Source organism: Penicillium nucicola (assembly GCF_028828085.1).
Source record: "Penicillium nucicola strain IBT 29836 chromosome Unknown utg000002l, whole genome shotgun sequence".
Lineage (NCBI taxonomy): Eukaryota > Fungi > Ascomycota > Eurotiomycetes > Eurotiales > Aspergillaceae > Penicillium > Penicillium nucicola.
In genome coordinates this window covers 4,089,366-4,113,035 of record NW_026643126.1, presented here as the reverse complement: position 1 = coordinate 4,113,035, position 23,670 = coordinate 4,089,366, and the positions used below count along the sequence as shown (strand labels likewise).

The following is a 23,670-nucleotide window of genomic DNA, read 5'->3' as shown; positions in this document are numbered from 1 at the left end:
ATCGTATTGAGAAAATTTGCTTGATTTAGGCTACTTTTTGCCTTCTCCGCTTTCTCTCATTTGTTGCTCAGGTAAACCAAGTCAATTCACCTGCATCACGCCCGGGAGTCAGTACACGACCCTTTTTCACCTTTCACCTTATCAACATCACCAAGCTCATTAGGCCCGTCTGCAGGAATACCGCCCGCTGCCCAATGCCTGATGCCCTTTGCCTTTGTCCTAAAACAGTCGTTGCATCTCAACGTCACTACGTCACATGACGTCTGAGTCAGGATCTCATGATCGACGCCCAAACGCTCAAAGGATTTCTTTTTCTCTTATATATATCACAGACTGGGTCGACATTCGGGCGAGTGCAGAGAAGACCGGTTGCATCTGAACGGAATCGCATCCCATGACGTGATCTATAGAAGCGCAGTCTTCCTCGCCAATCACTTCAATATACAAATCGTCTGGCACACCGCATCCAACTTCCTCCCCGGCTCTGGTTTCAGATGATATAAGCCACGTTTCCTGAGATGTCACACTTATCGTTTCAGGCCTTTTAGTCTGTCCTTATCACGCCATGCCCCTATTTCAAGATCCGGATCGGCGGCGCCATTATCTATGGTCACCGGATCATAGACAGGAACAGCCAACTACAGGGTCCTCTGAGGCCCCCAAGGATCTTCACCACCAAGATTTTACAGAACCTGTCCCTAAATATTCAAGGCCGTCGCAGTCAACGGAGCCGGACATGCCAGGACCGTGGGCTAACGACCGGGAGGAGCTTATACATCGTATCAAGGAATCTTCGCCTTGGAGACTTCAACCCTCGGTATGTGGGGCGCTTGCCAGACCTCTCCTGGAATATACTTCCCTTTTAGTTCACTGTGTCTTCTGTTTCTCCTTTTTCTCGTTCTTGTTCTTGATCTTCCTCCTCGCTCAGGACGTAATCTAACATCTATCACAAGTCAACCGACAAGAAAGATGGTGACGTCTTCATGCCCCGCAGGTCACAGGAACACCAAAGTGTATTAGGACAACAACAAGAGCCTTCCATCGGAAATCAACGTGGTGAAGATGAGACGGATGAACTGGGATCGCCGGCCGATATCCAGAGACCTCGGTCAGCGTTACACTCGGGCGACTTCAGGGAAGGTGCCACAGATCACCATGACCCGCCAACACCGCGGCCTCTATTTAAGGAGCGAAATACAGTCTCTCCTTTTGCTCACCTGGGCTCTTCTCCTACGACACCCTGGTTTGGAGCTCCGCCATTTGCATCTTTACAAACCCCAACCACATCAAATGACAATCTGCAAACCATTCCGTTCGCCGGGAACACCCGTGCTCGGGCACCCTCGCTGGGTTCGTTCTCCTCAAGCTATGTGCTCAAAGCTCCAACAAGCCCGCTCGTGTATCAAGCAAATAATACAGACCTGGACTTTTCGCCTCGCATCGAGCCCGTGGATGTATCAGACCCTTCAGAGAAAGCCAACCGTCGCCGGACCTTACCCCCAGAGACTTTCGGAAATCTTCAATTTTCTCCGCCAAGTCAAAGCCAACATGCCATGAACATTGGCAGCCCATGCCCGCCCGGGAGGCAGCGGGGTTTGTTCGCCAATCAAATTTCTCGTCCTCGTCGTTCATTGACTGCGGCCTATAGTCTCCAGCTCGCGCCGTCACCTGCGGGTCAGGTCATGCCATCCCACTTCAGAAGGCCATCTTTAAGCGGAGACAACTCGCCCAAACCTCATGCTCCGATGGTAGGGTCTTACGAGGAGTCTATCTTGCGGGGACGAATGTCTATGAACCCATCCAAGCCTCTGGATTTCACGGCTCAGATCGGTGTTTTAGGAAAAGGCAATTGCAAAGGTCACCTCAAGTGCCCACCCCATGTTACGGTGCCTTTCCCAGTGGTCTTTTATAGCTACCCAACCTCGGGCAACGGACGGTCCATCTCAGATGACAATCCAAGTCCATACGTGGGACAGATTGACCTGGAGAACTCACTTCCCAAAGAGAGTGAAGTTCCAACTAGACGTCGCAGGCGACACACAAGTCCAGCAAAACACCGAGAAGATATATCTGGTGCAGAAAGAGCGAACGCTTCCCGAACTACTGAAGCGGATAGCCGCCGCCGAAGAGAAAAGAAGAACCGCAGATCCGAATCACCTAAATGTCCTCCAGGGGGGTCTTATCGAATACCGCAGCAAGGACAGTTACAGATCATCATCAAGAACCCTCACAAAACAGCAGTCAAGCTGTTCTTGGTTCCGTATGATCTCGAGGATATGGAGCCCGGTACAAAGACCTTCATTCGTCAACGCAGCTACTCGGCTGGTCCGATCATCGATATGCCGCTCAGTGCACGAAAGAACTTTGGGACCGATCGCCCGGAAGCTTCCTTGAATGCTACAGAAGATCCCCAAGATAAACCCACTTTGCGATATTTGATTCATCTCAATATATGCTGTCCCGCGCGTGGGCGATTTTACCTACATTCGAGCATTCGGGTTGTGTTTGCCAATCGTGTTCCAGATGGCAAAGAGAAGCTGCGAAATGAAATTCAAAATCCCGAGCCTCGTTATAGCCCTTACAAACCGTCTCGAGATACTTCTCTAGCAACGAGCGCAAACGCGCGAGCGGCGATTGAGAAAGCATGCCGCAGGCGAAGTGTTGGCCAGGGATCAATACCTAGTTTACGTCCTCATCTGTCGTCACCAGGCGGCCTTCCCTCACAGCTGGAGATTCCAACGCCCATGGATCTTGATGATCCCTCTCAACTTAGTCCACGCTCGCAAACTACATCTTTTTATAACAAGCTCACCAAAGACGATGTGGGATATGGAGGTCACACTTTCATCCCCAGTCAGTCTGGTCCAGAAGGTGGTGAAAGCTTGCTCGCCAAAAGACTTCGAGGCCTCGATGTCCATCGAACCGAATCATCCCCAGTAGATGAGCACCATCCACGCACACTGGACTTCCATAACCGATTCCACCCTTCTCGCAATCATCATCGTTGAACAGGAGTCTCACCTTGTTCACTTTTCTCATCTCCTTGCCTAGCGCATCTCATCCGACTATCTCAGCAGTATATTAACCACCTCCCGCCTACTTGTACCGTGACTTGACATGTAAATGAAACCATCAATCTACTGCAAGTTTAGAACAGAACAACCAAACCAAAAACAGAAAACAAGCAGGAAACCCCTTCCGGTTTGACACACCAAAGGCGCACCGGTCTGCAGCCGATCACTGTCCATACTAACCCACATAATAGCACCCACATTCACACACCAGCGATGAGTGTCTTCATTGTCTGTTTCTTATTTCTTGAACCTTCGTTTCGGTTTTCAATACTTGCCTTTTGGTATATATGGGGTTATACAGGCGCCTGAGTTATTGATTATACCCTTACTCTTTCATTATCTTTCTTTAACCCTATTGAAGGGTCTTTCGGCGTACATATCAGCTAGGTTTTTTGATCGAATTTGAAACTCAGACATTTGGATATGAGACATAGTCTTGAAAGTAGTATTCAGTATTCAGGTGTTGTCCCGGTGCTTAACAAGAATCCCCTTGTCCTATGTGACCTGACTTGGAATACATTCTCACGACAAAGGCTATGTGTCTTAAGACATCACGCAGTCTGGCAACTCCCATGACCTCCATAACCACTATGATTGGGATATATTTGAGATCACGGCCGTATGCAAACCACCATCACTTGAACCATTCATTCAAGCCAATGCGTGATACTCGCGCACAGTCTCCATAGATTGTCCTTCAACTCTACTATATTTCCCATCTCACAAAATTTCCACAAAATGAAGCTTTCCTGGCCCCATCTCCTCCTATTACCCCAATAGCATCTGCAAATCTCATAACCTACGGGATATGCCAGCGAGGATGTGCGGGACTGGTAATGGACTGCTAACTCATCAATAGGTTTCCCATGGGGTGCAACATTGGCTGCTACCGTGCCTGCTGCTGTACTGCGCTGTAGCACGGCGTTTAGAGGTTGTCACAAAGCTTGTGGGAGTATGCTTCTTCCTTGATCGAGATTTGTTGTTCTTTCTGCTTGGTAGAGGGGAGGTTTCGTTTCATTGAGAGTCCAGGATAGATATGATAGTCTTTTTTATCTTTGGGTCTTTTGATTGTTATATTTTCTCCGTGTGATGAGGAGTATTTAGGTAGCCTTAGTTCAGTTAAGAGCACAAGAAAAAACGTTATTCAATGCCATTTTATGTGAGAGCGGTCTGAATGTATTGATTCAACTGCTATATTAATGTGATACCACCGCCCAAGTAAGGCAGGCCACTTCAGGGAGTGATATCACTCAATGATGTCTTCTAGGCCCTTTTTGCAGTTCTTCCTGGGGTATGTGACAAAGTCAGCGACATGATCGAGGCTGTTACGGTAACACTTCTTATACTTTCTACTGCTATTGCTGCATATAACTACAAACGGCTATCTTGAAAAGTGATTTAGATTTTTCAAACCAAGACAAAGAATGAACAAATCTGAGATCCTGCGATTCTATCTACAGAGCGCTAGAGAAAGCAAACAAAAATTATCAAAAGAGCATTGGCCTGAGATGAAGTGGGTTAGACTTCACCAGGGAAGAATGCGTAAGAAGAAATCTTCAACCAAGGAAGGAAGATCTTCCAGGGCTCTGGCATACGATACGAACTGCTTAACCAGCATGCTCAACAATCTCGCTCACCAGCACACCGTTCTTGATGTAGCTCTTGAACTGCTCGGGGAGAGGACACTCTTTAGTATCTTCATCAGTGCCCTCCTTAGGAGGAAGATTGATGTTGATAGCAGAGGATTTGCTGGTGAAGATCTCAGTGTTGAGACTCTGTGGGCCAAGGTAAATAGCAGCGCCGTCAACCTGGTCCAAAAGCAGGGTAGGGGCAGTGCCGTCGATCTGGAGAGCAAACTTAGGGCACTTGATAACGTCGAGACTACTGACCAGGGAGTCAACGATGAGAGAGAGACCGGTGCAGTTGTCGATAGCGATGGCGTTGGCCTTGTTAGCGACCTTGATAATGGTCTTGTTGCAGCGGGTGATCAGGATAGACTGATTTTGCTGCGCGGGGATCTCAATAATATCACCAGGGTTGTCGAAGTTTTCGACGAGCCACTTGTTGCCCTCGAGTTCCTTGCGAGGGGGCTTACGGGTGCGCATGTTCTCTGGCTTAGGCTTCTTACTGGGCGCGGGAGACTTCCCGCGGTTGGCACTGGAGCCCTCTGTGACGGCTGAGCTGGTGCGCAGACCGGGGTTCTTGTGGGTCATCTCTGACTTGTCAACCTTGCGGAGGCTGGAGGTGATAGCCTCACCCTGGTTGAGCTGGTCGAACACGGCGCCCATGTCGGGAGACGGAGCTGCAGGAGCGGGGGCGGGAGGAATGCCAGGGGGAGGTGGTGGGGGAGGAGCACCGCCGCGGGGCACATTGAGAGAAGGCACTGGGGGAGGAGGAGGGGGAGGAAGGGTACCCCCAGCGGGGGAAGCAGGTCCGCCCTTGGCTTGCTTCAAAGCTTCGAGAGCATCGATGCCGTTCTCGTTGTTCCAGGTAAGGCCTTTGGGGAAGTGCTTCTTGAGATATTCAGCAAGGGACTTGAAGTTCTGGGAGTAGGCCTTGATGTAGTCGACATGTGTACGGTCCCTGTCAAAATGTCAATTTTTAGATCTTGCGACTTAGTGGCGAAATACTCACTTGTCCTTGTACTCCTTCAAGACCTTATTTCCGTAGTACTCAATGCCACCGATCATGTCCGCGACGAATTCCGCGGGCTTGCTCTCAAAGAACCAGGCGAGCGCAACAATGCCCTCTGCGACAGCACTGAGGTGATTGAACAGCGGAGACGCACGGTTTGACTCGCGAATGTTGTTGATGCTGTCCGAGGCCTTGTGCAGGTCGGTCATTAACTCTGGGGGCTGCGTATCGGGCTTCTTGGCCTTTGTCACGACGTAGAGATAGGTGCGCTCAGCCTTGAAGGCTTGCAGGACGGCTTTCGACTGATCTGTAGTCAATAACTGATCACCGCGAAAAAGATATCAGAGAGGCCTACCTGCTCGGCAACCAGACCACCAATTTTCTCTCCTAGGTTCACAAAGTTCTGAACATCGCCCTTGATCAAGGCATCGAAGTCTTCGATCTGCGGCGGGACCGGGGCTGCCACGGGAGCTGCGGGTGGCGGAGGAGCGGGCTTAGGGGGTTCTGGAGTAGAAGGCACAGAAGAAGAAGCGCCGCCCATGGACTGTGGGGAGCTGGGGTCATCGAGTGACATCGCCATATCCTCCAAGCGGGAGGTGGCTGCCTCTAGCCTATATACCGGAGCGCATTGTCAGTCGAGGATATGGAGAAATTGTCACACGGTTTCAACGAAACTCAAGCATGACTCAAACGCAGTAAAATAAATACTGTGCGCAACGGTTATACATACCGCTTGATGAGGGTGGTGAAGTTATGCATGTGGCCGCCTGACGCCATGATAGGCAAACACGTAGCTCCAACGGTTGGAGCGAAAAGGAGGGAGGATGTAGGTTGGTGAGATATGTGAATTTAATAAGCGAGCAGACGATCAAGGCTCCTGCAATAAGATATATCAAAGACCAGTTAAGTTACAGAGACAGGGGAAAGAAAGAAGTTCGGAGCTCCTGACTGCAGGTCCGGGCTCCAGGCCCACGGATACATTACAGTACGGAATGGTGGGCTGACACAATGACGTTGTGTGGGTATTTTTAGTATTGTCATTACGATATGTATTCATGATCCACTTCAGGACTTGATAGACAGTTGTTCTTCTTAATGTTCTCTTGTTCCTCTCGGCCCTATTGATCTGGACCAATTCAAACTACAGAGGTAGAGTCATGTCTCACAGTCAACATGAGGTCGACTTTTGCACTCTGGGAATGTTCATCCTAGGTATGCTATAATCTTGTCTACTCAATGCGGGACATGGGCTCACTGTGTCTAGATGACATTGAGTTTGGTGACTCAAGACCTGCAGTCAAGAATATTCTTGGTGGAGCAGCTTCATTTGCAGTCGTGGGTGCCCGTTTGGTTTCCGGCTCCAAATATGCACAATCCGTGAGCTGGATCGTGGATGTTGGCTCTGATTTTCCTTCCGAAACCCTAGATGTGATCAAATCATGGAACACAGATTGTCTGTTCAGGGATGATCTCAGCCGACTGACTACAAGGGCCTGGAATGGGTACCATCCCAATGAGAAGCGAGGTAAACATCTATGGATGCGATGATATCCTCGTGAAATACAGGTGCTGATTGACCCCGCAGATTTTAAATACTTGACTCCAAAGTTGCGACTCGAGCCTGAGATGCTATCGGATACTCAGATGTGGTCTAAGACATTCCATATGGTCTGTTCTGCATCCCGTTGTATTTCTATCGTCGAACATATCTTGCAGCGACGAGAAGAGTTGCAAAAGGCAGGCAAAGCTCCGTCTACGGCGGATATATTCAAGCGTCCCATCTTTGTCTGGGAGCCGGTCCCTGACCTCTGTACCCCGGAGGAACAAGAGAAGTTCTTCGCTGCAAATCAAGTCGTGGATGTCGTGAGTCCCAATCACATGGAACTTGGCATGATGTTTGACCAGCCCGGTTGGTCCGAAGAAAGTGACGAAAGCCAGAAGCTGGTCCAAAGGATTTTAGACTCCGGCATTGGCCATGACGGAAATGGTCTACTGGTTGTTAGGGCCGGGAAGGACGGCAGCTACGCTTACTCCAAGACCAGCAAGATCTGGCTCCCAGCTTATCACCAACCTGATCCCTCTGGTGCTACGTCTGTGCTTGACCCCACGGGTGCGGGCAACTCCTTCCTAGGTGCTCTGGCGCAGGGTATGGTGACTACGGGGCGAGAGCCGTTCCAGGCCATTGACTCGGTTTTGTCGCACTCCGAGACCTGGACCAAGGCCCTCAACTCTTGGGGCAACTTCCCAAACCACCCCATGGCACTTATTTGTGCGACTGTCGCAGCAGGGTTTGTAGTGGAACAAATTGGTGTGCCACAGATTGCTGTTGATGGAAACGGAAAGGAATTGTGGAATCAGTCTGAATTCACGGAACGGGTCCGCCTGTACACGCAGCGATTATTGAGGACACTTGAGGAGTCTCCTCGAAAACACCTATTGACCAATTGATCAATGGATTGATGAGGAACGCCCTTTTATTGTCGTACAGCACACAAATGAACAAATAGTAGAAAAACACGCAAGAAAAGTTCCGTCTTGGTTCAAATCCTCCCACAACCGCCAATATCAAGGGTTTTCTTCATGAGTCGTTCTTAGCAGCTTGCTGTGCTTCGTGCTCGCGAATCTGCTTGCTCCAGCTAGAGTAAGAGAAACTAGGTCAGCATCATAGTCAGAGTGATAGGGTCGAGGTGACCTACTATCGGCTGGGGAAGAAGCGGCCGGGTTCGGGCATCTTGTCGCGGTACTCGCGCTCCGCGCTGAGGCTGAAGGCAACGGCAGCAACGCCAATCACGAAAGCGCCCATGATCGCAGTGTTGGCCCTCCAGTTGGCCGGCTGGGCGTACCAACCACCAGCGGGGGACCAGACTTCCTTGGGGTACCTGTCCGACTCCTATTAGCGCCTGGCAGGGTTGATCGAGGAAATATCATACGGGATCTTTCCACCTCCACCCATTGTGACGAAGATGCAATTGAAGGGATTGTTGAACGGGAAAAGCGAGCGTAGTGCTAGATAGGTCCTGAAATGGAAGCCGAAAGGGCCGTCTCAATCGCAGGTCTGCCGCCAAGGCACTAGGGCCTGAAAAGGCTTAGCGCGCTCTCACACGACCTGGTCATCCCGTGACTGCCGCGACAATTTCTCTTCCCTCTTCACGGCCAATTGCTTGCGTTGCGATTCTCCCTCCCCTTGTATAATTTTCCTTTCTTCGCTCTCAATTCCTTACAGTCGCCCAGATGAAGAGGCTGCAGCTCCAAAGATGGAGCAGCTCAGTCCTTGGGCCGCGGACTCGGACTGTCAACCGTCTGCATCAACACATGTACGGCCAGCGGTATCAATCAACCGCATCCCCGATCCAGACCGGTGGTGCTCCGCAAGAGTCAATTATCGAGGACTCAACAATCATCGAGGCCTCAACACCCGTGGATGAGACGCTGTCGGAAATTATGCGCATGTCTCACGCTCGCCACTCACAACTCCAATATCCCTCTCCCACAGTTGAAGCAGCACAACAATCCGCAAAACTTGCTGCCCTCCACGCCCGACTCTACCTTCCCTCCAGACTACCCGTTGAGACACTTGCTCGAACACTAGTTGATGCATCCGCCGATCCGAACACCGACTTCAACAACACATCACTGGCCACCCTCGGTCACGACCTCCTTTCCTACTACACCACCGAACACCTCATCTGCAAGTACCCTCGCCTGCCGTTGACCGTGATCTTCGCCGCCATGTACGCATACGCTGGTCCCAAGACACTCGCTGCTATGGCTAGAGAATGGGGTGTTGAGTTGGCCTCGGTGCCCGGTGGAGAGGTCGACCCTGGTCTGTTGCAGTTCCAAAGACTCGAGCCTGGCTCCGAGGTTCCTGAGACCCCAGCTTCCGACACAGTACGACCATACGAACAACAGTTGAACTGGCGGAAAACGGTGACCTCCAAGGTCTTCTATGATGATGAATTCGGTGACCCGATCAAGGGCATGCCAGCTACCGCCGCGACTGGCGTCACTACCGAGCAGGCCAGCGCCGAATTTGTTCGAGCAGTCATGGGTGCTATCTACTTGCACGCCGGCCGTGCCGCCGCCAAGCAATTCTTTGAGCAGCACTTCCTTTCACGACACCTCAACATTTCCGAATTGTTCAACTTCCGCAAGCCTGCCCGTGACCTGAACCGATTGTGCGCACGCGAGGGCTTCGAACGCCCAGTTGCCAAGATTATCAGCGAAACTGGTCGTAAGAGCAGACACCCTGTCTTCGTGATTGGTATCTTCTCCGGCAATGACAAGCTTGGTGAGGGCGCTGGCGCCAGTTTGATGGAGGGCCGCGAGCGTGCTGCCGTTGCTGCGCTCAAGGGTTGGTACCTCTACAGCCCGCTTTCCGTCCGTGTCCCCAGTGCCATGGAGGAAGCATCGGCTGCTCCCTGGAAGCCAGTTCACGTCGACTTGGGCGAGGTTGTTGTTTAAGGTATTGGTGCAATGGTATGCCTTGGTTCAAAAGGCACGGTAACATATTATTTCATGTCTTCTTTTGTTGCTTTTCTTTTTTTCCGGTGTGCTATTTTTTCGCATGGGAAGCTGGCCGGCGGTCAAAAAGAGTCATCTATCCTGTCTTCTGCATGACTGGACCCTGTACATTATGGGACTATAAATCCCTTCGATTCATCTGGTGTCTTCTTTTTTTCCAATTTCCCTTACTGTTATAACATTCCCTTTCGTCTGCTATACTCTCCAGTCAAGCTCGGTCAACGACAGGTGATGACTTGTTGGCCATGTCATTCAAATATAGAAGTGCCTCAGATATCCATCGAATGCACAGCAAAATCATCTAATGGGCTCTTTGTTCTGCTGTAGATCACTGATCCCTCTTGATATGTATATCTTCGATCACTCCGGGTTTACAATCTCATCCTCCCAATTCCCACCACTCCTCCCAGCACCAGCTGGGTCATCCAAATAACACCCATATTCCTCCCATAAGTCCGCCACTCCAATGCCGAACAAGCCCTTCCAAAATCCAACACGGCCACCTACAGCTTCCTCCCCGTCATCATCTGCCTCGCCCACATATCCAACTCTCAGCAACCGATCATTCAACATCCCAACAGCCCCCTTTCCTACCCGTACATCCTCAAGCCAAGCCAAAAAGTAAGCCGTATGCTGATACCCTGAATCCCACTTCTCAGCCCTCTCGTTCCTAGACTGAGGCTTCTTCCAATGAGGCGGCTCAAGTCCAGCCTTCAATCTCACAAAGTCTGCAATACCCTCAATCAAGCCACCCGGCGGGCGCGGGATACCGCCATCATCATCATCGCCCTCGCCGTCTTTGTCATCCGCGGCCGGTGGAGCGGTATGCTGATAACAATGCACCAACTCATGCGTAAGAACCCCAACTAACTCATGAAGCGGATCATCCTTGGAAGTACAATACTGCACATAAGGAAGTGAGACATGAATCTCTTTGTGGGCATCATCTAGCTCGGTACCGGTTGTATAAGCCACACCGCTATAATCGCGGAGGAAGACCGTCACAGAGCGGGTTGATGGAATGCTAGGTGTGAAATGCGGTATAAAGGGTGCTGGTCTTGCAGCCTTGGAAGTGTTTGCTTCTGGCTCTACCTCTGGCGATGTGTATAGGTGCTTGATTATGTTGTCCAAGGCTTGGTCTAGTGTTGATCCGATGTCTGGGATAAAGGCGAGGAAGACACTTGAAGCTGGGTGGCGAAGGTCTTCGACGTGTAGGCGTAGTTTTGGCTTGGGTTGAGGGGTCTTGGGCTTGGGCTTGGGCTTTGTGAGATTGGTTTGGGCGTGCTTTTCTTCCGCGTTTAGCGGCTGCTGATAGTTGAGATTGGGGATTGCGGTGGACACTGGAGGCGCTGGGCTTGCCATATTGATACTGTGTTCTATGGTGCAGTCTTGGAGATCGTGTCTGGCCGGACGGTGCTGAAGTATGCCCAGGGCTGCTGAATGCGGAAGGCGGGGTTGACTCGCAGAAGCGACCAACTTGAGAGGAGTTTACTATAGAACCAAGTCAGCTTAGACTGTCTTCAGGCACTTGCTTAGGTCTATGCCATTTTTGGTCTTTTATGTGGGGGGTTGGATCTAAAATAGGTGACGGTGATCTTCCTCGATCCACTATGCCTCGTGGGGTTATTATGCAGAGCTATATAATTTAGATCAAATATTTAGCCTAAAGCAAGACAATTGGATACGGCTCAGACCAGTAGTTCGTCTTTGACCAAAATTGCTGCGGTTTTGTGGTACTGCAACATGCATCGATCTATGCAAGGTTCGATATATGTTTCTCTGGAGATATACATGGTCTCGGAAGATGGCAAGCAGGCTTTCCTGTTGAATTGAATGTAAAGCTACTATTTCCCACTCCATTTTCAAGATAGCTTGAGTACTCACTAAACTTTGCTTCTCAAAAGGTCTGTTATAAGATCGTGCATAGCGTTGCCATTGCGACCATTAGTGAGAAAAGTGGTAAACAAACGGTAGAAACAGGATTGGGCTCGGGTGTTCAGCCCAACCACAGGTAAAACATCATTGGAATTAGTAGAAGTAGTGAACTATTCCGGAGCTCAGATCTCAATCTTAATTGCAACTCCAATCGGACTCCTCAACACTCACCCTTTGCCCCTTCTTGCTGTCCCTCGCGCTTATCGGGACGCGCTTATCGCCCCTTGTTTTCCTCAACATCGCAACATCCCACCTGCAACACACTCATCGCTTTGCGCTATCCTGCTTTGCGCTTCTGTACGTGATATCCCCTCCTGCTGTTCGATTCCCTAAGCATCCACAGTTCAGACCTCCAGTCCCTTCCTCATACCCCGCTCCATCTCCCGATTGTTTGCGCGATCACCGGTCTTTCGTCTTCAAGCCAGTCGGATTTACCCAAGCGCATTCATATGATCTGGCCTTTTTTCTCGCGTCGCTGTTATTTGAGAACTATGTGCTATTTGATTTGATGTTGAGAGATATCTGCTGACCTTCGCCTTGGACAGTGTTAAAGCCAACAAGTCGCCAATCATCCACAGCGGCTCCCATAGTTATCCGACCACTGCATACACGTATTGCGCTCTATTTGCATGACCTGTCCTACCTAGGACAACCCGAGACCCGACTCGCAAAATGGAGGCGAAAGCGTCAGAGCTCTTGGCGGCCTTTAAAAATCCCAACTTATCTGTTGATTCCAAGGTCGCCTACCTGACGAGTGTCAAATCCGATATCAAACAAAAAAATGTCCCAGAAGGCGCCATTGCTACAATTTTCGAGACATTGCGCCTCGCCATTAGCTCTCAACATTACTCCGTCTGCGGTGCTGGGTTTTCGACCCTCGGCCACCTCCTGAAGCGCCTCACAATACAAGACCAGCAGCAGTGGATCGTCAACCAAGCGCGCAACTTGTATACTCTCTTGTTAGAACGCTTGAATGACCACAAAGAACGAATCAGAGCTCAGGCTGCGTCAATATTCACTGACCTGTGGCCTGTGGCAGGCAGTGAGGTCGAGTATTATGTTCTAGAGGTTGCTTTGATCGGAAAAAACCCTCGGGCAAAGGAAATGAGTATGCTTTGGCTGTCAAATGTAGGCTCATGTACCCAGAAATTCTTGACTTATATTGACCCGCACATGTGCAGATGACCAAAAACCATGGTTTATTATACCGCCAGCATGTTCCTGCTCTGGTTGCCTGCCTCGAAGACGCAGACAGTGGTGTTAGAGATACGGCTAAGCAAGTTGTCATCGAGCTATTCCGGTGGGTGATTGCAATTCCTGTGAATGCGTTGTTTTCACGAAATGACTAACCGCTAAATCCAGGTCTGGACCTGCGAGAGCGAAATCCGATCTGCAGAAGCAAATCACGGCTCGCGGAGTGAGAAAATCCATCGCAAATTCTATTCTGTCAGCCATAGGCCTGGGTTCAACTGATCCCGAGGCTGTATCATCTGCACGACCAATTTCTCGTGCTGAACGCCCGATCTCAGTCATGTCATCTCGTTCACATGCCGTGGATCACACCGAAGATGGTCAGTACCGCTTACTTACAACCTTGGATTGGAACAATTGCTAACTTTTTTTACAGAAATGGAACCCGTCAAGCGTCCAGCCTCAAGGGCTCATCGCGAACGATCCGCTGCTCCTTCGGCGCCTGTAGAAGCACCAACATACCACCGATCTCATACACCGGCTGGTGACCCACCGGCCCAGAAACCATTGCCTGATGACGATGGTCTGGAACCCTTTGACGTAGCCTCCGCTAGAGACATCGATGATCTTGTGCGTGACATGCTCCCTTGGTTTGAGGGGAGGGAGTCTGAAGACAACTGGTCAAAGCGTGAAAAGAATGTCATTCTTTTCCGCAGACTTACGCGAGGTAACGCGCCGCATGACTTCATGCAGACCTATATCAATGCTACAAAGACACTCCTTGATGGTATTTTCAAGGTCGTCAACTCCCTTCGGACAACAATGTCGACCAATGGAAGTCTCCTGATTCAGGATATCGCGCGCACATGTGGTCCTAGAATTGACTCGATGGTTGAAATAATCATGCAGAACCTGATGAAGCTCTGCTCAGCTTTGAAGAAGATTGCCGCCCAGAACGGAAATGCAGCTGTTGACGCGGTCATTGAAAATGTCTCCTTCAGTATCCGTCTCCTGCAGCATGTTTCATTTGCATCCCAGGACAAGAACGTCCAGGTGCGTCTATTTGCCACAGGATGGCTCAAAACCTTGATCACTCGACAGGCCCATCAAAAGAGCACAGTTGAACATGGTGGCGGTCTTGATCTCGTCGAAAAGGCCATTAAGAAGGGACTTGCAGATGCAAACCCGGCTGTTCGTGAGGCAAGTCGCAGTACTTTCTGGACCTTCTTCTCTGTGTGGCCTGAGCGTGCTGAAGCGTATGTTTCTCCATATTTTCTTCATATACATGGTTTGCTAACTTGCAGAAAGGATAATGAATACACTTGATGCCAAGTCACGAACTCTGCTGGAGAAAGATGGGTCCAATCCTAACGGTGGCCCGAGGCCCGCTTCTGCATTGCCTGCGAAGAGTCCCACCAAAAGTCGTACAGCCCTTCAAGAAGCCATTGCTGCTCGTAAGAGAGCTCAAACGCCTTCTCGTCCCGAGTCAGCCCAGCCAGCGTTGTCAGTCCAGCAAGCTTTCCCAGAGGCAAAGCCTCCTGCTGCTGCAAGGCCTACTCGCACTGTACCCACCGGAGCTCCTCTTTCTTCTTTGTCATCGGCACCTATGAGACCTGGCATGAAGCCCCGAAGAGCAGAGTTGAGTCGTCCTGCAACCGCAGATCCATACGCCCGCCGCCCTGAGTCACGAACTCAGTCCACCCATCCCAGCTCTGCTAGTAAACCGCCGACTAGCTCTCCTCGCTCTGTAAAGTCTAAACCATCCACACCTAACGCGAAGCCCCTCACAGCTCCCCGCATTCGCCCCCATGAGGCGAATCCAAGTGGCCCGGCGAAGGGTAGGCCTAAGAAGCTCGATTTATCGAAATCAAAGTCCCACAACGATCTTGGAGCAGCCAGTCGTGCCCGCAGTGATTCGAACGATAGTTTGACCAATCCATCTTCTGCAAGAACTCCTCGAACCCCTCGAACTCCTCGTTACGACAACCATCTAAGTGCATCCGAAGATCATCACTCTCCACCTCAATTCTCGCCAGCATCTGCGGTGTTTGACAGCCCTCAGTTTTCTGCCTCACAGCCTATGTTGCACTCGGCACCACATGGTACTCATATAGGGTCAGTTCCCGTTGATGAACCGGAGCCAATGGTGCTCGAGGAATACGCCGAGCCTGCTGTTATGCCACCATCTCCACGGATTGCCGAGCCATATGTAGCTGCACCTATTGACGCACACTTGATCCCTGTCCCTGAGTCTGTCTCCAAACCTCATTCGGACCCAATGATCATCTATGAGGATCCTGCCACACCTACAACACCTACCACTCCTACTCGGACCCGGCATTCTCACTCAATTGGCCACCTTACGCCTTCAAGGTCTTCTATCCCCACGCGTTCCCCCATCCGCTCTCCTGTGCGTTCTCCCGCCCGCTCGGAACAGCTCGATCAGCATGCAACCGAGCCTGAGACCGTGCTAGAGGATGCCTCGACCTCAACAATGTCATCAGCGAAAAGGTCAACCCCCGAGTTGGCACCTAGCCATGACTCGGCTCTGAACTTTGAAGCCCGAACTCCATCGCCTACGCGCCGTGCGCCCCTTCAGCCAACCCCATCCCCATCAAGGGGTCATGTTCAGCCCGCAGCGTCCAACATTGTTACTGGAGTTGACTCGATGGATCTTGAAGACACCCCTGTAGGTTCTCCGGAAACCCATTGCACGGAAAGCCATGGCAGCAACGAGAATGCGACTCCCCACATGAGCAAGGTTGTAGACTTGCCCGTGCCGCGATCTGTAGTCAAGCCGACTGCTCTTGAGGAAGTGCCAGTCAATGAATCGACACCCCGTCCCGCCAATGTGAGAGAGCGATCCATGGAAGCGATGTCTCAATCAATTCTTTCTAGCTCAACACCCGATGACTCTACCCGGCGCATTCGCAAGTTCAATGACCGCCACCGTAGCCCAAGCCCGCGTTCCAAAGATCCAGCGAATGCAAGGGAAATGATTCACAAGGCCCTTGCCCGTATCGCCTCCAGGACCATGGAGCCATCCGGATACCGGAAGTTACAAGCGCTCTTCCAATACCACGGAGAAGAGATCGTTCCTCGCAGTCAGGAATACAATGCAATGCTGGAGGCCTTGCTAGGGGAACTTGAATCAGTTCCCACCAGTCGCAAGGACCATGATGTCAAGACCCAGGTTCTAGCCACCATCCGGTCCATGCTTCTACGCACCCGCGAACAGTTCCAGCCCTATGACATGCTGGCGATGTCGGCTTTCATTCGAGCCCGCCAACACTACGAATCCTCCTCTCACTTTGTCACTTGCCTTGAGGAAGTGACCGACAAATTAGTTTTCCTTACTCTGCCCCAGACTGCCATCACCGGTGTCCTGCAAGCCCTGGATCTCGGCGAGGACGCGGAAACCGACGAGACCCACCGCTCTATCATCATGGGCCTCAACACAATCCAGCAATCTCTCACTCGTCCTAAAGTTGAAGTAGCTGACGACCTCCTTGCCAGCATCGGTGCCGTTGTCATGCAACAGTTGGGACACCCTCGACCTGGTGTGCGCAAGAGCGCCACTGAGCTCTGCACATTCTTGAACCTGACGTTCGGCTCCGAGCGTGTGCAGAAGGTCACCCAACCTCCCCGCGAGGGCTCTCTCAACCTTCTCACGTATTTCATGGCTCGTCGATCCCAGTAGAGCCCCGGTTTCTTTGATTTGGACAAGATAGGTGGGAAAAAGTGGCGCGCGGGTGGCGCTCGCCGCGGGGTTTCTGGTTCTTATTTCGTTTACCATTCTGTTTGTATGCTTTTTCTTCGTGTGCTGTACATAGGCTGTTCATAATTAAGAGCTTCAGTTTACAACACCGTGTGAATGATAGCGTAGATATTGTCGACGCACTTGCCGTGGGCGCCTCTACTGCTGGCCGCCTAGGACTAGCAGACAGGTCGATCTGACTGTTTTAGCCTTCGCCAATAGAAGGAAGCCAGTAAAGCCAATACTATATCACATCCGATCTCTTTGAAATAATTCTCCCGCCTTACAAGAAATCAATTGACATATTGGAATGTTTGTAAAAGACAACCTTGCCAACCACTAACTCAGTAAAAACGCCCTGGCTCAGTACAGAAGCTTACTTTTCTAGCGTTGCAATGCAAGCAAGTGTCCTAGCGTTGGAAGTTGAGGGTGGATGGGCAAATAGGCAATGGCATCACAGTTAAAACCCCACTCACCATTGCCTTGAGCCGAGCAAAAGGCCTCGGTCGCCTACTGTATGAATAATACTCGTCTTACATTGGTGAACGCGTTCCAACCTAGACGGTCTCCGGAAACGATCGTCACGGTCAGACCTGGACCCTGGTTTTAGTGGGAACACACGGCATCTTCCACGGTTCGCACGTTACGGGGGGCTTGGGCTTGGACTGACTTTTCACCGTGAATCTAATCTGATTGATAAAAAGGGGTGAGAAGGTAAGTCTTGAACAGACATCAACCATCCTGCCGGGGCATTCCAGTCCACCCTAATCACACCATCGTAGCAAGTCACAAGCCCTCTAATAGCCATGACCGAACAAACCTAAATTTGCACGTCTGCCCCTACTTATCAGATGGAGACGAAACGCCAAAGTGGAGAAGAGGAAAAGGGTCGCATCTGCACCCATTGAGGCCCTCTTATTGGAAGAAACTTTCCTGGATTCAACGAGAACGCTACCGGACAGTTTTCCTCCACTGTCACGGTGGAGGGGAAACGCGAGACGGATGCCGTTTGAGGAATCGATCTTCGAGGCCTAAGCATTTGATTTCGGTGTTGAGAATGAGATTTCATGGCGGCTTTGCTCCACTTTGCATGGGGGATTGGATGTCGGAGTTCAGGGTTTGCTTGGGTTCCTGGTTTGCTTCGCTCAGGCCATGGGAGCCTTTGGAAGAGAGTGGGATGAGTTCTTCATTTGGTTTTGGTCTTCATTCTTGCAGCCTCTCTCGGTCCTTTACTCCGGCTGTCTTGCAGAGTCGCGGTGTGCGCTGACTATCGTTGCCGGTTCTTGTGAATGGAAGGACCATTGATGCTTTGCATACACTAGCTGGCTAGTGTGGTCTGGAAAGATGTCTTTAGAAACACCTGATACATCAGAAAGGAAGAGGTCCCAAGTGGTATGTCCCAAGTCAAAGAAATGTGCAAGTATAAAACTAAACTCAGCGTATCAAGGCGAGGGCTTTCAAGAAGTGCATTCCCACAAAGCAGAGCCTGGGCAAGTTCTTCTCATACACTCGACTCCTCTTCTCACTCGACTACGAAAAGACCGATGTCCTCCTCATTATCACCGCCGTCTTCTTCGCTGTGGCCGCAGGCATTCCCTTCCCACTCCTGGGCATAGTCTTCGGAGACTTAATAAACGATCTGAACACGGCCACCTGCGGTCCATCCGATACATCCAATATCGACGTGACAGACGCAGTGCGCACAAAAGTCCTCTACGTGATCTATATCACCATTGCGAATTTCTGCTTCATCTATATCCATTGCAGCTGCTGGAGTCTGATCAGCGAACGCATCGCTCGTCGATACCGTCGGCGCTACTTTGAAAGCGTGATTAGACAAGAAACAGGTTATATCGAAAGTCTGCCAGCCGGCGATGTTGTTTCCAGGCTCGTGGGGGATATCGAGGTCGTGCAGTCAGGCACCTCGGAGAAGGTCGGCTTGGTCATCTCCACCGTCTCATATTTCGTGACTTCGTATATTGTAGCCTTCATCAAGGTCCCGCAGATTGCGGGTATGCTGATCTCAGTGGTGCCTTGCTTCTTTCTAATGACATTTGTGGGAGGGTATTATATCAAGAAGTATGGGGGGCGAATTAGCCAGCGGTCGAATTCTGCGACATCTATTGCCTCTTCGAGCTTGTCGCATCTGATGCTTGTGCATGCGTTCAATGCGCATGATCGATTAGAGAGGCTGTTTGCAGACTATCTCTCTGAGTCTCGCATGGATGCTTTGAAGAAGGCTGCAACTCATGCATGCCAATTGGGCTTTCTCTACTTTGTTGCCTACAGCGCCAATGCGTTGGCCTTCTGGGAGGGTGCTCGTTTGATTGCGGACTCGGTGGAAGCTGGTGGCACTGGTGTCTCAGTGGGTGCGGTGTACACAGTCATCTTCGTCTTGATTGATGCTTCATTCATTCTCAGTCAGGTTGCCCCTTTTGTTCATGTCTTTGCTTCAGCGGCTGGGGCTGCGGACAGACTTTTAGAGGTCATCCACCGCCAGTCGAACATTGATGGGACATCCAATTCGGGAGATCAGGTTGCACCTTTCAATTCGGCAGACATCACTTTTCGAGATGTGCACTTCACATATCCATCGCGCCCGGATGTGCCTGTTCTCAAAGGGATTGACCTGACAATTCCACCTCGGAAACACACCGCAATTGTTGGCCCATCTGGTGGAGGCAAGTCAACCATTGTGGCCCTTTTGGAGCGTTTTTATGACCCCTTCAGCGGAGAAATCGCCATTGGAAACCAGAACTTCCGTAATCTGAATGTGAAGTATTTGAGAGGAAACATTGGCTTTGTGCAACAAGAACCATCGTTGTTGGATCGCTCAATTCTGGAAAACATCGCCTATGGACTGGTCACTTCTGCAGCTGAACATCACCTATCGCTGGCTCCCTTCATCTTCGATTCCAGCCTTCCTGATCTAGTAGCGCAGCTTCGCACAGGTCTTTCTGAAACGAAAGCACTTGAAAGCCACGATCCTAAAGTAGCGGAGATTGTGACTTTAGTACGACAAGCTGCCGCAAACTCGAATGCTTTGAATTTCATTGATGCTCTGCCACATGGGCTTGCAACACCGGCAGGCTCATCCGGAAACATGCTGAGTGGAGGTCAGAAGCAGCGCATTGCACTAGCCAGAGCTCTGGTGCGAGAACCAACGTTGCTCATCCTCGATGAGGCGACCGCAGCATTGGATTCCACCAGTGAACAACTAATTCAAGAAGCACTGGCCAAGGTATCCGAGCGTGTGACTACAGTCTCTATCGCACACCGTTTGTCTACAGCAAAGGATGCACACAAAGTTGTGGTCATTCAGAAAGGCAGAGTTGCAGAAGAAGGACCTCATGTCGAGTTGGTTGCAATGGGTGGTCCGTATGCTGAGATGGTCCGTCTTCAGAATCTCGGAAAACTGAGCCTTGGCACACTTAAGCAGGATCCTATTCGCCAGGCCAGAGAATCTGCTATAGTCGAGGCATCGCCGATGGACAGCAAGGAAGTCATCTTGGATGTACTTGGTGCCGATGTGGCAGACGAAACTTTGCCTGCATATGAGGGTATTGTCAACAAGGAGACCATCAAAGAACAAAAGCGACGCGAGAAGGAAGAGTTGAAAGAAAAGAAAAAGCGCAAGCGCTCAGGGTGGTTCACGACAAAGTTTACATGGTCACTCCTTCGTCCGAACATGCATTTCGTCTTGATTGGATTTGCCATGTCTGTCGTAATCGGTGGCAGCTATTCTGCCGAGGCCGTCATCTTCGGACACACGGTAGGCGCCTTGAGCCCGTGTGATGGAGCAGATGGTATCCGATCTGGCGGAAACCTATATGGATTACTGTTCTTCATAATGGCTCTGGTTGAGCTAGGAGCGAATGTGATCAGCGGCTGTGCATATGGCTGGGCAGCCGACAAAATCTTATATCGGATCCGAGTCTTGTCACTGCGGTCTCTCTTGAACCAGACAATCAAGTGGCATGGTGATGATGATCGATCACCTGGAACTCTAATCACATACATCACCGGTGATGCCACTGCGCTGGGCAGCATCACAGGAACCACCATCGGCCTGTTGTTGGCTACTGCTGTGAACTTGGTTGCTGGCGTGGTGATATCTTTCGCCATTGCATGGAAGATTGCAATCGTTCTTTTGCCCACGATTCCTGTGCTCTTGATAGCAGGCATGATGAAGCTGCGCACCCAGGCCCAGTTTGCTGAACGGCACCAGAAGGCGTTTGCGAAAGCGACAGCCATTACCGTTGAAGCAGTCAGTAACATCCGAGCTGTGTCAGCATTTTCTTTGGAGAAACAATCTTACGCTGTCTACGAACGGGCCCTTAAAGCTCCATACCGTGAGACATTGAAGTCAATCGCTTTTGGAAATGTTTTCCTCGCAACAGCCTTCAGCATCAGCAATCTTGTCTATGCTCTGGCATATTGGTGGGGTACCAGACAGATCGTTGCTGGACTCTACTCTCAGACTCAATTCTTCATTGTGTTGCCCGCCCTGCTGTTCAGTACTCAATCTTGCGGACAGATGTTTGCTCTTGCACCTGATATCTCCAAGGCCGGACTGGCCGCATCAAACATTGCCGAGCTACTCACCACTAGATCGAGCGACGAGGAGTTGAACTTTGAGACGAAGGGCCAGAAAGTCGACGTCAATCTTCTTGAAGAAAAGATACCTGACCCAGAAGCAGCACACCCAGAGCAGCATATGCTCAAATCAAGTGAAGCACCCCCAATGATGGGCGGAATTGGTGCCGAGCTTCAAAACGTCCACTTTGAGTATCCTTCCCGGCCAGGCCAACCCGTACTCCGCGGTCTCAGCTTGAGAATCAAGCCCGGTCAATTCTGCGCCCTCGTTGGCCCCAGTGGCTCGGGGAAATCAACAACATTTGCCATGCTAGAACGCTTCTACCGCCCAGAGTCTGGCGCAGTAATAATCGATGGCGTCAACATAACCCGACAACTAGGAACCGTATTCCGCGACGAGATCGCACTCGTCCCACAAGAGAATGTCATGTTCGAAGGCACAGTCGCATTCAACATCGGTCTCGGAGCCCGACCAGGGCACCAACCAACACAAGCTGAAATCGAAGAAGCATGTCACATGGCCAATGTCCACGAAGTGATCATGGCTTTGCCAGAGGGATACCAAACCCAGTGTAGTCATGACGGAAAGCAATTCTCGGGCGGCCAAAGACAACGACTATCGATTGCCCGAGCACTTGTTCGTCGACCGCGCATGTTACTTCTCGATGAATCGACGAGTGCGTTGGATGTTGAATCCGAGAAGAAGATTCAAGAGGCTCTTGCAACACTTGCCAGTCGGACTACTGTGGTTGCTATTGCTCATCGCCTGAACACGATCCATCGGGCTGATTGCATTTACCTTATTGAGGACGGGCGTTGTGTTGAACAGGGGACTCATGATGAGCTTGTTCAAGCTAGTGAGTCTTATAGGAGGAATGTCATTCATCAGTCTTTGGAGACTTGATGATTGGGGGCTTTGCTGCTTTTGAATTGGAGTTTTGCGGCTAGCGCGAGAATATTATGCCAAATATAGACCAGATATCAACGACGACCAACTTATAGATGCTGCAATTCTCGTGTTTTCTTTCAACTCTCAAAACTGGGATTATTGGTGCATAGGATAGATCCAAATCACTTTCGCAACTTACCGATACAGTACATTCTAGAACGATTTTGGGAAATACGCTACGCCTAGCGTGGCTACTCTCTGTCTTGCCTGGCTCTTGGCAAATTTTAGTATTATTCGAGTCATACAAAGAGAATTCTCACTCGTTTACTGTGTGCAGAGATTTTCAAGGGCCCTATTCTCCCTTCCACACCTGATACACAGCTTGCAAAAATTTATAGTCGACGCAAGCAAAAATTGTGGAGTTCCCGAAATGGAGTCGCCTATCCAGCGGGCGCTCGGTATCTATGAGATCCTTGAGCAAGTACTTTTGCAATTGAATCTCGACGAAATAATTCGCGCGCAGCAAATTTGCAGCAGGTGGAAAAACGTCATTCAGACTTCTCCCGCACTTGAGCAAGCATGCTGGTACCGGCCTCTCAAAGAAACCCACCAACAGGACGATAGCCCGGAACTTGTCGAGTTGAATCCTGCGTTTAATCGGCTAGGCGTCTCAATACAGAAATTGACCAACGGCCCAAAGCAAGAAACTGGAGATTTCGATTTAAAAAAGCGAATCTATGATAAACCTGGATCATGGACCACTATGCTAGCCACACAGCCTCCCGTGCGATGCATCGAGATGGAGTGTTTCAGCGATTATTCTGGTGATCAGTCATAGTAAATCCCCCCTTTACCTTGAAATACTCCGAGCTAATGATCTTGATAGTCATTACATCATCGAATCAATGAGTGGTTGTCTCCTGTTAGGAGATGTCATGGCGGTATTAGCTGAATGTCAGAATCGCCAGTTCTGTGACATAGACCGCTGGGGCAGTCTTCGGCATTTTACAGGTTCCTTGTATCCATATGAACATGAGTGGAGTGTTGACGAGAAAAATTGGGACTATTACAGC

General features: G+C 50.5%; 9 protein-coding genes across 9 annotated transcripts; 6 read left to right on the top strand and 3 right to left on the bottom strand.

Annotated features, from left to right (window-relative positions):
* Positions 1-565: 565 nt before the first annotated feature.
* On the top strand, positions 566-3,008 carry N7511_003326 (uncharacterized protein; the record flags this gene model as incomplete). The annotated part of the gene is made up of 2 exons (XM_057125751.1): positions 566-817; positions 954-3,008. 2 exons carry the CDS (start codon positions 566-568, stop codon positions 3,006-3,008), a joined length of 2,307 nt encoding a protein of 768 aa, XP_056987910.1.
* Positions 3,009-4,681: 1,673 nt separating this feature from the next.
* On the bottom strand, positions 4,682-6,485 carry capA (adenylate cyclase-binding protein; the record flags this gene model as incomplete). Its single annotated transcript, XM_057125750.1, has 4 exons — positions 4,682-5,657; positions 5,709-6,010; positions 6,064-6,319; positions 6,439-6,485. The coding sequence occupies 4 exons, from the start codon at positions 6,483-6,485 to the stop codon at positions 4,682-4,684; spliced, it is 1,581 nt and encodes a 526-aa protein (XP_056987909.1).
* A 459-nt stretch (positions 6,486-6,944) lies between these two features.
* N7511_003324 (uncharacterized protein) lies at positions 6,945-8,156 on the top strand (the record flags this gene model as incomplete). The annotated part of the gene is made up of 2 exons (XM_057125749.1): positions 6,945-7,233; positions 7,294-8,156. The coding sequence occupies 2 exons, from the start codon at positions 6,945-6,947 to the stop codon at positions 8,154-8,156; spliced, it is 1,152 nt and encodes a 383-aa protein (XP_056987908.1).
* Positions 8,157-8,286: 130 nt separating this feature from the next.
* Positions 8,287-8,661, bottom strand: N7511_003323 (uncharacterized protein; the record flags this gene model as incomplete). The annotated part of the gene is made up of 3 exons (XM_057125748.1): positions 8,287-8,344; positions 8,405-8,587; positions 8,639-8,661. The coding sequence occupies 3 exons, from the start codon at positions 8,659-8,661 to the stop codon at positions 8,287-8,289; spliced, it is 264 nt and encodes an 87-aa protein (XP_056987907.1).
* A 278-nt stretch (positions 8,662-8,939) lies between these two features.
* Positions 8,940-10,169, top strand: N7511_003322 (mitochondrial 54S ribosomal protein mL44; the record flags this gene model as incomplete). Its single annotated transcript, XM_057125747.1, has 1 exon — positions 8,940-10,169. One exon carries the CDS (start codon positions 8,940-8,942, stop codon positions 10,167-10,169), a length of 1,230 nt encoding a protein of 409 aa, XP_056987906.1.
* A 420-nt stretch (positions 10,170-10,589) lies between these two features.
* On the bottom strand, positions 10,590-11,591 carry N7511_003321 (basic secretory family protein; the record flags this gene model as incomplete). Its single annotated transcript, XM_057125746.1, has 1 exon — positions 10,590-11,591. The coding sequence occupies one exon, from the start codon at positions 11,589-11,591 to the stop codon at positions 10,590-10,592; it is 1,002 nt and encodes a 333-aa protein (XP_056987905.1).
* Positions 11,592-12,836: 1,245 nt separating this feature from the next.
* Positions 12,837-17,055, top strand: N7511_003320 (uncharacterized protein; the record flags this gene model as incomplete). Its single annotated transcript, XM_057125745.1, has 5 exons — positions 12,837-13,292; positions 13,346-13,464; positions 13,527-13,735; positions 13,792-14,611; positions 14,664-17,055. 5 exons carry the CDS (start codon positions 12,837-12,839, stop codon positions 17,053-17,055), a joined length of 3,996 nt encoding a protein of 1,331 aa, XP_056987904.1.
* Positions 17,056-18,456: 1,401 nt separating this feature from the next.
* On the top strand, positions 18,457-22,612 carry N7511_003319 (ABC transporter ATP-binding protein; the record flags this gene model as incomplete). The annotated part of the gene is made up of 2 exons (XM_057125744.1): positions 18,457-18,504; positions 18,560-22,612. 2 exons carry the CDS (start codon positions 18,457-18,459, stop codon positions 22,610-22,612), a joined length of 4,101 nt encoding a protein of 1,366 aa, XP_056987903.1.
* Positions 22,613-23,027: 415 nt separating this feature from the next.
* Positions 23,028-23,435, top strand: N7511_003318 (F-box protein; the record flags this gene model as incomplete). Its single annotated transcript, XM_057125743.1, has 1 exon — positions 23,028-23,435. One exon carries the CDS (start codon positions 23,028-23,030, stop codon positions 23,433-23,435), a length of 408 nt encoding a protein of 135 aa, XP_056987902.1.
* Positions 23,436-23,670: the final 235 nt, after the last annotated feature.